Here is a 14,236-nt window from a genome sequence, read left to right on the forward strand (position 1 = left end):
TCTCGTTTAATGAAATTAACGCCCCTTCTACTACTCGTCTCAAAGTCCGGTCGTTACATGCAAAAACAACCTTTGTACCTTTAAAATTTATTGCGTGGTTTTTCTCCCATGTATGTTGCGCAATTGCACTGTATGAACTTCCCCTTCTGCAAGCAGCAACGTGTTCTTCCCTTCTCTTATCAATGGAACGTCCGCTTTCTCCCACGTAACATTCATTGCAATCACTACAAGGTATTACATATACTCCTACATTCTCTCTATTACCCGGGTTATTTTTAATGAGTTTCTTCTTGATTGTACTGTTGTACTGAAAAACTACGTTGAAGCCGTTCTTTTTTCCTTTAAGCTGCCTAGAAAATTTATTAAGTTCTCTATTATAAGGAAGAGCAAGAGATGCCTTAAAATCTGCCTTTTCAGTTATATCATGAGGGGCGTAAAACATCGATCTAGCTTTAGATAGAGACTGTAGTATAAAAAACTTTGGGTAACAAAGTTTAGTAAAACTATCTACCAAGAAATTTATTTCGGCGTCAATGAACTGGGGATCACATATTCGGTATGCTCGAAAAAACAAATTGGTTAAAACGTTGTGCTTTACTTTCGGTTCATGATATGAAAAGTAATGGATATAGGTGTTTGTGTGGGTGTTCTTCCTATACACGCTGAATTTAAAGTCACTCCACTCAGGTCATTTCTCCTACTAACCACCCAACCACCATAGAACAAGCAGTTGACAATAGAAACATTCCCCCACGAAGATCAAGACGAATTCTGGAAAGAACGAGGGCTTAACCGCCTGATCATTCATAATTTGAACTAGCTTGTTTCCTACCGTTGTTTTTTCAAATGTTTGTGCTCTTTCTTGTCAGTTCCTTGAGGTGACATATCACACTTTAGTGAACAAGACCACAGTTGATGGTCGAAAGCTTTAATCCTATACAAGTAATATATATTTTAACTACAAGAGGAATTTACTTCATTGTGGATTGTATCCCCATTTACTTAGAGGTACGACATAGTACCTGGCTTCTGCATATATATATATATATATATATATTTATATATATATATATATATATATATATATATATATATATATATATATATATATATATAATACTTTCTTGAATTAAAAAAAGAAAGAAAAAATAGATAAATTATTTTTTCAAAAAAAGAAAGAAAAAATAGATAAATTATTTTTTCACTACAAAATCTCAGAATTTTCAACAGAGCTTGCAACATTAGCTTCAACCAACCACTCCCCCATCATCGTGCTTTCCAGCTCTACTGTCCGTACAAGATGCATTCATGTCTATGTCCCGTACTGAGTGTGCGAGCATATCCGCCACCCCATCTCATCCCACCCACGTCTCTTTCACTGTCTCGCATATAGTAGTTCAGTGCACTCTCAGCTCTTGTTATCCCTGAACTGTATTTTGTGACTTCCATTTAAAATTGTGATTATAATAGCTGCTGTTGTTGCTAGGAAGAAATGCCGACAGTATTCTCAGGAATATTTGAAATATGGATTCATTACTTCATCAACAAATGACACCATGCCATTGTGCCTCTTGTGTGAAAAGACTTTCAGTAATGATGCCATGAGACCTGCAAAGATGAAGGACCACCTTGAAAGAGTTCACTCTAATAAGAAAAACAAAGACCTTGACTATTTCAGGACACTAAAAGAAAAATTCAAAAGTCGTTCAAAAATCAAGAATTTTTTCAAAGCACCATCTAGAGCTGACTCTGGAGGAGGTTTGAAAGCCTCATACAACACCTCTCTCATGATAACAAAAAAAGGAAAGGCGCACGCTATCGGTGAGGAAATCATAATCCCAGCCATTAAAGAAGTTAAAGAAACTGTTATGAAGAAAGACTCTCATTCTGTTTTGAAAAATTTGCCATTAAGCAACAGTACAGTGCAAAGAAGAATTGACGATATGTCAAATGATGTTGGAAAAACTTGGTATCGGAACTTCGGTATAGTAAGTTATCTCTACAGCTTGATGAGTCAATTTTTGGCAGCTCCATCTTCCCATGGCATATTTCAGGTATTACAGTCAAAGTCAAAAGGGCATTATTGTTTGTTTACCAAATATCTCACAGCTGATGCAAAAAGTGAGACAATTTTACAATGTGTGCGGCAGTATTTTGAAAAGCACAATATACCTCTTAGCAATATTACTGCAGTGGTTACTGATGGTGCACCAGTGATGGTGGGTCTATACAGAGGATTTGCAAGCCTACTCAAACAGAAAGTGCCTGATGTACCTACCGTGCACTGTGTACTACACAGACAACATCTTGTAGCCAAGAAACTCAGTGATGGACTGCATGATGCTTTGAAAGTGTGCATTAGGGCAATTAACAAAATGAAAGCACATGCACTTAACTCTCGATTATTTGCACTTTTTTGCGAAGAGAATGATGACATGTATAAGCAATTACTCCTGCACACTGAGGTAAGGTGGCTCTCTTGGGGTCACAGCTTGCAAAGACTTGTTGGCTTTTATAACTGATGTGGACTCATGTTTATGTGAATGGTTAAAATAAAGCAAAAATTCCCTGTTCTATTTAACAGACCTCTCTTCTAAATTTAATGAGACACAAAACCGACTGCAAGGTAAGATGCTATCATCATTCAGGCCAGGACAGTTTTACTAGGATTCCAAGGCAGGCTTAGCTGGTTTAGAGCTTCACTGTCACAGAGATTTCCAGTATTTTTCAAACTTACAACAGATACAAAATGAAAAGCATTTCTGATGGGGACATAGAAATTTACATGACTCATTTGGAGAATTTAATTGAAGACTTTAAAGTGCACTTTGAACACCTGGAAAAAATGAAAGTGCCAGAATAGATTCTAACTCCATTTGATGTTGAAATAAGGAATGCAGATATTGCCTCACACTTGGAAGAGGAATTCATTGACATGACTGTGGACCTTGAAGCAAGTGCCTTGTTCAGAAGAAAAGGTCTCTGTGAATTCTGGATCAACGAGAACAACGTTGCTAAATATCCTCAGCTTTGTGGAGTGGTTCAGCCATTTTTACTTGCTTTCCCAAGTTCATACATGGTTGAAGCTGGTTTCAGTCATGCAAATGCAGTCTTAACAAAACAAAGGAGCAGACTGAGCCTGGAAGAATGAGGTGACCTACGGCTGAAGCTCATCAGCCTACAACCTAATATCAGTATCCTTGTTGATTCCCATCAGGCACATCCTTCACATTAATGATGTCGAAGAAAATGTATGTTGCATTGAAAATCAAGTTACTGGTGCATCTAAATTTCTAAACATTTTCTTACTGTGTGTTACTTTTTTATCATACTGTATGTCAAGTGCTAAACTAATATTACTAGAATTGATTTTGACATTGTTATTTTTTTCCTTGAATTATTAATAATTAAATGCTAGGCTAGGGGGGGCCGATAGAAAATGTGAAACTTCATTGGGGGCTGGATGAATTAAAAAGTTTGAGAACCCCTGATCTAGATCCTTTTCTAGATCTAGGGGAGAGCTCACTTCACCCCTAGAGCAATGAAGAAGTCCTCATCTAAGTCCTCAATGAAAAAGTGAATGTTCAGGGCTTCGTGCACTGGTAGGGGCGAGACTCCTCCAGTTCTGGAAAAATTGGAAAGTAAGAGGATCGAAACTGTGGATCGTCGAAGTTTTGAAAGAGGGCTACGTGATCCCTTTTGAAAAAGCTCCGCCATTGTCCAGCTCTCCGATAAATTTGTCGACCTACTCAGAAGGTTCAGACAAATTCATTGCCCTTTCAGAGGAAGTTTCGTCCCTAAAGAAAAAGGCCATAGAGTTAGTAACAGATCCACTTACTCCAGGGTTCTACAATCATCTTTTTGTAGTCCCCAAGGCCTCCAGGGTTTTGGAGACCAGAACTAGATGTAAGCTCCCTAAATCTATTTGTAAGGAAAACAAGATTCAAAATGGAAACAAATCAGACGGTTTTGGTATCCTTTCGTTGGGGATTGGATGATTTCCATTAATATGGAATATCCCATTTCACCAGGAATCAAAGAAATTTCTCCAATTTGTTTTCAGAAACAGTGTTTTCCAATTCAGAGCTCTGTGTTTCGGGCTGTCAACAGCACTGCAAGTGTTCACTTGAGTACTTTCTCCCATCACAAAGTGGCTGCATCTAGTCGGGATTTGAGTGTCCCTCTATCTGGACGACTGGCTCCTTCGTTCCCAAACTCAAAAGAAGTGCATGGAAGACGTGCAGAGGACAATTCTATTAGCAAAAGAATTAGGCTTACTAATAAACCTGAAAAAAACCTCTACTAGTCCCCTGTCAACATATAGTCTATTTAGGGATGAGGATAAACTCTTGTTACTTTTTAGGCTTTTCCATCCTTACAAAGGGTGGAATCATGTATCCACAAAGTAAATCATGTCTCTTCAGAAGTGCTCGGCGAAGGAGTGGATGAGCCTGGGCCCACTTTCCTCAAGAGAGCAATTTGTAACCTTGAGAAGACTTCACAAGAGGAATTTTCACTTCTTCCTCAAGGTGAATTTGGACAGAAGGGAGTTCCCAGATTCGTTTGTATTCCAGGTAACAAACAAAATCAAGGAGGACCTGTCCTGGTGGAGGTCAGAAGACAGGTTTCTAGAAGGGAAATCACTCCTCACTCTGAACCCCAACCTAATCTTCTATTCGGATGCGTCCACTCTAGGTTGGGGTCAGACGCATCCAATCTAGGTTAGGGAGCTCTCGTAGGAGACAGGGAAGTCTTGGGGATGTGGAACACTCATCAGAGATTGTGGCACATCAATCTAAAGGAGTTGACGGCATTCCACTGGGGTTTGTTGGAGTCCAAGATTTGGTTAGCAACAAAGTGGCAATGGTCCATTTGGACAACACAACGGCTCTGTCGTACATCAGGAAGCAGAGAGGAACCTTCTCTCTCTGCGAGGCAGCAAGAGACATTCTTTGGGTGAATCACAATCAGACAAGAATCTTGACAAAATTCATCAAAGGGAAATTCAATGTCCTAATGGACGAATTGAGCCGCAAAAAGCAGGCCCTTCCCACGGAGTGGATGTTGAACCCAATAGTCTGCCTCAATTTGTGGAAACTTTGGGGCAAACCAATTCTGAATTTGTTTTCCACATCAAGGAACCATCATCTGCCACTGTATTGCTGGCCTGCAACAGATACTCAAGCATGGGTGACTGATGCTACGCTTATGGACTGGTCAGACAAGGACCTTTATGCCTTCCCACCATTCAAGATGGTGAGAGAGGTCATCAACAAATTCAGGTTACATCGAAAACTTTCGATGATCCTCATTGCACCATTTTAGCCAGCTCAAGAATAGTTTCCGGATCTACTAGAGCTCTTGGTAGATTTCCCGAGGTTACTACCACAGAGTAACAGTCTATTCAGGAGGTTCTATCAAAGTCTGTCCACTCAGGCCCTGACCGCTTACAGACTGTCTGATGCCTCTTACGAACAAAAGGTTTTTCAAACCAAGCTGCAAGGGCTATTGCTCAATGCAGGAGAAAATAGTCTAGTAGTGTATACCAGGTGAAGTGGGCTATTTTCTGATCATGGTGTAAAGAAAATAAAATCTATTCTACTACCCCCGTAGTGGAAATTGAGGATTTCCTTTTGTACCTGAGGACTTCCAGGAACCGATCGACCTCAACTATCAGAGGTTATAAGTCTATGCTGGGATCAGTATTTATACATGAAGGATTAGATTTGTCTAAGATGAAGATCTGTTGGACCTTATCAAGTGCTTGGACACAAAGAAGCTTAAAGATCCTAAGATAGTATCTTGGAATCTGAGAGTGGTCCTTAAATTGTTATCGTTGCAGTATCGTAATATTTCTATCGTATTCTATCATCTTTCCTGTTATAAAAACTAAGAAGAATTAATGTCTCGACTGTAGCCTACAGAATTCATTATAAAATAATTATGCTTTTCCACAATATCATAAATTCTGAGGAGAAAAGGTTAATAAAAGAAGTAGTAGAAGATCAATTAAGAGCCCCCTTTGGGCAGTGTTGGACAAAAATCGTGGTGAATATATGTACCAAATATAATATAGAAATTAATGGAATAAGAGCATCTCCCAAAACAGGACTGAAAAAGGAAATAAAGATAAGAATTAATCAAGATATCCAAGAGACTTTGAGAGAAAAGAGGAATTAAATAAAGAAGCTGAGATTCATAGATAATTTCAAGGAAAACAAGTACATAAGGGAACTGGAGACAAAGGATGCCTGTATCATAATGAAAGCCAGATTGAATATGTTAAACTTAAAAGGCTAACTTCCTGGGCAAATTTAAGGGCGAGGTCTGAAATAGGCAGAGTGGAGGAGGACACCACCGAACATTTGTTCATGTGTAAATTGTTACAAAAAACAGATCAGGACATAAATTTAGGAACACTGATATCCCCTAACAGAAAACTGGGAGAATATATAAGGATAGCCCTCAAAATTAAGAATGTTCTTAACCTGGAAAGCAATGGATGTCAAAGCTAAGTAGTATAGCTCTGCCTCAGTTATGAAGAAGAAGAAATGAAAGGGAGTCGGGTTAAAAGTAAGGCAGAAATATTGTATTATTATATCTAACTTAGAAGTATCTAATTTTTCGGGGTCAATTTTGTTGCAAAAAAAGGGATAATAGAGATGAATTGAAATAAACCTTTTTAAGTAACAAAGTTAAACTAAATAATGAGGAAAGTAGACCATTAGGGGAATAAAACTTTGCACCTCATAAACAGTTTAGTGTGCCCGCAACTGTGTTTGTGGAGTGAGCGCTTAGGAACCATGAACCAGGCAAAGTGCCAAGCTGCCAACATAAACGACGCAGCCGCTTTCTAAGAAACCACAAACTATGAATACCATTAACTACTGTTACTCTCCAGACTATTAGGCATGCATACTTACAATGCTAATCTTTTTAATCCTACGAAGACAATAGGACGTACTGTGACTGTATAAGACTGACAAAAGACATTGTTTATAGCTATACTAAGTACTACTAAAACCAATGGGAATGCAGGGTTGTGGGTGGGGTAAAACACTTTGGGTGTTATTGTGTTATTTCCTCTTATTTATGACATTTGAAACACGAAATACAAGCGGAAGTAAGCAATAAAAAAAAACTATTATGGGGCCGTTTCGCAGTCAAAATCCACCCAATACTACTACTTTTACGATGCCAAATGCTACCACGCATGCGGCATGTTATAGGGGAGCTTTCTGTGTTAGACACCGACTCCTAAATGAGCAGAATGGTGGGTGAGATTTTGGGGGGGACATGTATTTAGCCAATCACGTTGCATTATTAACCCTCCATTGCGATAGGACAGAGTGAAGAATTTTAGGGGGATTCATACATTTTGTTTACATGTATTCCTTTTTCTCATTTTTTTTATAATCGCGTTATATTATTTCAAGCTTTTATTTCTGTTCCGTTTATCATAGTATATTTGTTTAATATGTGCATTGACGTGTTCTCATTTCATAATTTTGCCCTATTTCTCTTGCAATATTACCTTATAATTGAGGGCATGCCCCAGAAAAATGCCTAAGGGGTGGGACTAGAAGGTGGTTTTAGGAAATTTCGATATCTTTTTGTCAGTGACGTCAAATTGGAGATTGCTTGGGTGTATTTCATACATGAATTATACATGATTTGTACCAAAGTCACTCCCTTCTCTTTCCATTATTCACGTCTGGCTATTTTCGTTTCATCTTTTAGAACGTATTTCTCATCCATAACAATTTCTTTGTTAAAATTTTACCTTATTATGAGAACATATACATATATATATTCCATTTTATCAATTTACAAACATTTCTATTTTCACAATTCTCTCCCTTGTCTTTCCATTATCCACCGCCGTCTATTTACGTTTCATCATTTTGCCAGGCTTTCCACCCATACAAATTTCTTTGATAAAATTTTACTTATAATTAGAACATTTACATTCATATTATATTCCATTTTATACATTTACAAACATTTCTGTTTTAGTAAATTACTGTCTGTATTCCGTCATGGTATGTGACCTAGGTGAAATGTGTTAGGATAGTATAGTAACCTTAATTTTACGTTTCCTTTAAGGGGGATCCAAGGTGGGCAGAGCGAGGTAACACGTTCAACTAGGTTAGGTTAGGTTAGATTGGTTAGGTTAGTTGCTAACCTACATATTAGTCTTCCCTTAAGTTTCTGTTTCTCTAGGGGGGGTTACGGGGGGCAGAGCCCCCTTGGTCAGGTAACATGTTCTTCTAGGTTAGGTTAGTTAGGTTAGTATCCTAACCTATATGTTAGTCTTCCTTTAAGTTTGTCTTTCTCTAAGGGTGGGTACAGAGGGGGGGGGGGGGGGGGCAGAGAGACCCCCTGATTCAGGTAACATGTTCTACTAGGTTAGGTTAGGTTAGGTTAGGTTGGTTAGGTTAGTATGCTAACCTATGTGTTAGTCTTCCTTTAAGTTTGTCTTTCTTTAAGGGGGTGTCTGGCCCCAGTCAGGTAACATTCTACTAGGTTAGGTTAGGTTGGTTAGGTTAGTAACCTATATGTCAGTCTTCCTTTTAAGTTCGTCTTGATTGTCCCTGGTCAGGTAACACGTTCTACTAGGTTAGGTCAGTATGCTAACCTATTTGGTAGTCTTCCTTGTAGGTTTTTTTTTTTTTTCAAAAGCAGGTTTACTATAAAAATACTGTCATTTACAGAAATAGACAGTGATGATAATATAATAATGAATATTCTTTAATCTTGATAATATTTCATTCCTTATTCATAATATATATTTTTATGTATGTATTTCTTCATAATTATTTTGTAAAATAGGTGTCCCTGCCGTAACATTTCATTGCAATATTTCCTTTATAATAATGCACAATATATTTGGTTTAATACTTATAATAAAAGAAACTGCGTTTTTACTTTTAAAGTTCACATTACCTCCTCAACTGGCCTCTCTGATTTCCCATTGTCCATCCATTACAAGATCATGTTCATGTTTTTTTAGTCAGTGTTGCGCATTTTAAAATTTTTTTTCTTAAAATATGGCATCGGTTTCCACATACGTGTGAAATCATCCCCCCTTAATTATGTCATTTACTACCCCACAATTCTTCTGACCAATCAGAGACCTTGGGCCGCATTCTCAAAACTTCCAAAGGCACCTTTTGTGGCAAAGGCCCCATTCCTGTCAGCCATTACTCGAAAGGTTCATACTCAAAACACCGAGTGCACACCGCCATCTTGGAAATATGGCGCTGTGAGAGCCTTTGCGCCAGGGCTGGTTAGAGCAGCCTTTGAGGTGGGAAAGGCAACTTTGGGAATGACAACAAGTAAAAAGAGGATGTCTCCTACCTCTTGTATACGTCAATGGGACACCATTATACATAGTTTTATTTTGCAAGTTACACTAATTGCTTTGTAATAGTGTGATTTTCCTCTGCAGACGTTAGATTTAAAGTTATTGGATGTGTATTTAAAATTATTTCATATATACAATCTAAAATTCCTATATTATAATATGATTGTTTTGACTTTTAGTTATAATATATCTTATAAAATGTTCATGTATAATCAATGCTAAAAAAACAATATGCATATTTTTTAAAGTCTTGTTTAATAAATCTCAATACAGAAAATATATCTTTATACTATGTAGCCTACTATATGCAAAGGTGAAAATATGTATGCAATTTCCCTGCCTTATGACTTCTCTTCTCATAAGGCACATTAAACATAGATTAAGGTGGTCTGAGATAAGTACATTAAACATAGGTTAAGGTGGTCTGAGATAAGTACAGTACCACATACAGTGACTCACATTATGAAATAAATGCCACCTAGATACAAATAAGTTATGAAATTAATGAATTTGATGTTCATATTACCTAGATACAAATAGGTTACTGTATCACTGAATGACCCTTAATAATAGCAATATCAGTGTATCACATAGTACATTATCTACAGGAAAGAAATAACATACTAAAGTAAATAAAAAATAAAAACTTACAATAAGGTAGAGGTAACTGAGATCACAGAGGTATCATTTTATACTATTATAAATAAGAAAACATGTATTATAGCCACAATAGAGAAATAACATGAAATAGCATTTTAAATAAACAAAAACTGTACTAAACTTATCACAATAACACGAGATCACAAGTAGCACGATATAACAAGAGTAAATGGAGGAAAAATAAAAAAATGAACCTCATTAAATAATGGAGTGATTAGCATAAGACAATGAGGTAGTATATCGCATTACTCTTAAACAAAAAAACTTACAAAAAACTTTTCTCAATAATGAAGAGGTATATGACATTTATCCCATTATGGGCACCCTTGGTATAGGAACATATAAGGGATGCAAAAAAAAATAGATTTTACTACTGTATAGACTATATTAAAAGTACTACCACTTTAAAAAAAAAATATGCATAATATTTCTAAAGGATATCAGTCATGGTTACCATGGTGTCAGCTATTACCCTTACACTTCCATTTAATTCTTTTACACTTTCATTTAATTCTTTTTGATTTGACAACATATCTTGAAAAATATCAGAAACATCTGCCAACACCAGTAGGCCCAATCTTACCAAAGCTTCCTTTGAAGGTTCTAGAGCTAAAATTTCATGAGGACCACCACCTAAAAAGATAATACAGAAATTAGCTACTGCAATAACTCTGGAAAAGAAACATCAATGTAATTGTGTTATTATTGACAGTAATTACGATCAATGACTAACCACATCTCTACCTCGTTAAAAGAAAAATAAAGTGACACTGATACTACAGATAGAGTACATAACAATTACTTGAGCCACAACTAGGCATGGTTAGGTAAGGTTAAGGTTAGGCTAGGTTAAGAATTGGTCTTGTAGATAAGATCCTTTTAACAATACGGACCCCAGTTTTATCCTTTTGAACAGGTCCCATGTTCGTGTGGGACTGCTATTCTTCAAAAGCTCCTTAACTTTTTACCCTAACCTAACCTAAGATTAAATGGTTAACATTCATTCGCAGCAGAAATGCCATACATGAAAAATCTCTTAGAATTGTGTAAAATATATAAAAATAAAATGATCTGGTTAGGCAAGGCATAGGTATTGGCAACTTATGCAATAATACCCACAGGCCTAGGCATATCATCACAGCTTAGGCTAAAACATTTATTTCCAAGCAATATCATAGGATACTTTTGCATAGCCCAACATATAGCCTACTAGGCATATATCATAACTAGCATGAAGTTTACAGTACAACATAAGCCAAGTCCTAGCCAAACTCGCTTCAATCTAGGTATGTATGGCAATTAGTCTATGCTAAATTAGGGAGGTTGCTTCCTTTTCTTAGCCACAGGGTCCATCGTGTCGCTCTTTAATCGCTCTGCCATCAACAATCAGCTGATATGCTGCTGTATCGTGATTGGTTCTCATTCTCTAGCCATGCTATGATACAGGCGATGTGATTGGCTGGACTATCCAAAGGTGCCTTTGACAAAAAGGCAGCCTTTTCGTGCAAAGGCGCCTTTGAAAATCTTTGTGTATACGATTTCGCCTTCGGCGAGCTGTTGGGAAAGGCACCTTTGCGTAAGGCTTGTGTTGAGTATGCGGCCCCTTATTACCCCCACAATGCAAATACCCAAATTGTGTTTTCATATACTTAACAAGAAGTATTTGGAGAGTTAATTTCCATCTCTCCATATTCTCAAAGTAACCACATTTTCACCATTAATTGTGATAATACTTCTCTTAACGCATAAGTTATGGTATTGCAAATATTCTTTTTTATTCCATTATTATGAACATTGTGCATTTCGAACTTTTCGTCCCCCCCTGCCTGTTCAACAAAATGAAGACTCGTGACTTCACTGTTAAAGGTAAGTACCGTTGTGATTTAGTCATTGTTCAAACCTCATTCTTAGTGATTACGGAGTTTTATATTATATTTCGGTGGTGTTTAGTCGAAGAATTTTGTGTATTTAGTAAATTCGTATTCGGTGTGTGATAGTGTTATTTTGGTAGAAAGTTACTACGAGTTATCTGAATGACTTTGGTGATGCCATTCTACGAAGTTATCTAAGTGACTTTAGTGATGTCATTAGTGACGTCATTCTATCAACCCATCCATGTAACTTGTGAAGTCGCAATGAAACTTGGTCGTGGTAATTCTCTAAGTGATGGTTTTGTGCTTCTAAGTATTGAGGGCATGGTTGCTTTTACCTTGGAAATTTCTTTTTGCTACAGTTTTAGTGTTTTTGATGATGTAGTAGTAGTCTTGTGATACTGTTATTTATGTCTAATTTCTTACCTAACAATCAACCCCCACCCCCTTATACCAACTCGTTCCTTTTGCACCCACCTCCCCTCAGCCGCTCCCTCCCGTGGAGCAATATGCCCTGAAGGCGCCGTATCCCTTGGCCTCTACCAGAACACAAACATGGACACTTTGTGTACGTGTGTTGTCCCCCACCCAAAACCCTGAATTCCCAAAGTCCTCCATCAATTGTTGGGTATAGATACGATGTAAATAACAGTTGCCCCCCCACAAGGTAACTACTACCTTTTCATCAAAAGCACTAAAACTATAGGAACAATCAGTTTCCAAGGTAAAAATGTAATGAATACATTTTTAAACAGATATTTTCCATATCTGTAAATAAGCCCATGACCCAAGGGGTCACAGGCGAGATAGGAGCGTGATAGGTATTCATCAACAGGACGTAAACTAGACCATGCCGTGCTATGCTTGCAGTGGCCTGGTTTGCATTTCCTTGTGTAATCAGTTGACACTATCTTGTAAACAGGTCACAGCGCCTTCCTATGAGAAAGTTGGTGACCTATCACCTGCAGAGGAAACACGTGACTTCCGAGTCACATGTTAGTATGTCTGTATATTGTCTATGCTGAGATAGCTATTGTCTGCTATCGATATGAATGACTTTGTATTATCAGTTCACTACTTCTCTTCAAACAGAGCAGTCATCTGACTAACTCTTCCTATACTCCTGTGATGGAGTTTGTAATAAAGCTGTTAAGTTTAACTCAAGAAGAAACCAAATGAGAAACTAGAAATCTCTACATTGATGTCAGTCAGATGAGAATGGGAAGTGGAACAATAATGCTTGCTTACAACAGTCGTAAGATATAACATTCAATGGGTCGCCATCCTATACAAAGGCGCAACCCGTATTAAAGGAGCCGTGTCCTCAATACTTAGAAATACCCCACATTTAATTGGCAACGAGGCTGGGATCAGGTTAATGTGGTTTTTGCTCTGTCAGAGATTAGGTAGGTAGGCGAAGTGCCAGAATTGTAAGGCTAAGCTGTTCCTGCTAGACTAGATACATGCTAATTGCTAATTTTGTACTATTTACTATGGTAAGTTTGTTTTATTTGTAGGGTTGTGTCATAGGCTAGGCTTATGTTTATTTTGTGGGCTGTAGGCAAGATAGGTTAGGTTATGTCTTGTTAACGAGGTTAGGCAAGTGTTTACTATTATACGTACTAATTACGGTCGTCTTTGAGGCTTGGTTAGCTCTGTATTACTATACCTATTTTTGAAGATGGCTGGGACTGGGTAGAATTATAGTTTATGCCCGGTCTTCATCTTTGGCTACACACGATATTTTTCTTGCTTGTTATAATGGTTTTTGTATGTTTCATACCATGATTGTTTTCGTAAATACTTAGTTTTCGACTCCCTCTTAATGAGAGAATGCCTTGATGAAGTCATTAGGCTTCCGCACGGCATATTATTCACATGCTGAAGCCTGGTGACGGGCAAGAGGGCTCTTGAACTGGGAAATTTTTTCCTCAGTTTGACTAAATTTCTCTCATCCTATTTCTATTACTTATAATTGTTTCATTCTCCTTCATATTTATCAACTGTCTCCAACCTTGCTGTCAAAACTCTCTCATCCATTTCACTGTCCAGATTTTTTTTAGGGGACATCGTAGCCAGGATTGGAATTTTTTTCAAAATCAATTGTGGGAGCTGTGGTGGTCTTGCCAACTACCCGATAATGTTTGGACACCTAGGAGTGTCAGTATTTCCATACTGGCACGCAGGACTATTCTCGAACAAAAACTTGGTCTTCGGATTCCAGGGGTTGGCTGGTTTCATAGAGATAGGACTCTCGGCATTCTGTCCGGTTTGCCTGCCACTATGATTAACATGGGGATGATTGTATTCTTGTAATTCTCTCAGTCCCATCAAGCGG

General features: G+C 37.6%; 1 protein-coding gene across 16 annotated transcripts in view; it reads left to right on the plus strand.

Moving 5' to 3' along the window:
- Positions 1–14,236, plus strand: part of LOC135219499 (GTPase Era, mitochondrial-like) — a 619,404-nt gene that overhangs the window by 569,415 nt on the left and 35,753 nt on the right. Inside the window, exon 7 of one of the 16 annotated variants that reach the window (XM_064256322.1) lies at positions 9,134–9,618. The exons of the other annotated variants lie outside the window; for them this stretch is intronic. Coding sequence (XP_064112392.1) covers positions 9,134–9,294 — 161 coding nt within the window. The 3' untranslated portion in view covers positions 9,295–9,618. Of the gene's footprint in view, positions 1–9,133; positions 9,619–14,236 lie in introns of those variants that run through there. 16 annotated transcript variants of the gene reach the window in all.

This window comes from Macrobrachium nipponense, chromosome 1, assembly GCF_015104395.2.
Source record: "Macrobrachium nipponense isolate FS-2020 chromosome 1, ASM1510439v2, whole genome shotgun sequence".
Classification (NCBI taxonomy): Eukaryota; Metazoa; Arthropoda; class Malacostraca; order Decapoda; family Palaemonidae; genus Macrobrachium; species Macrobrachium nipponense.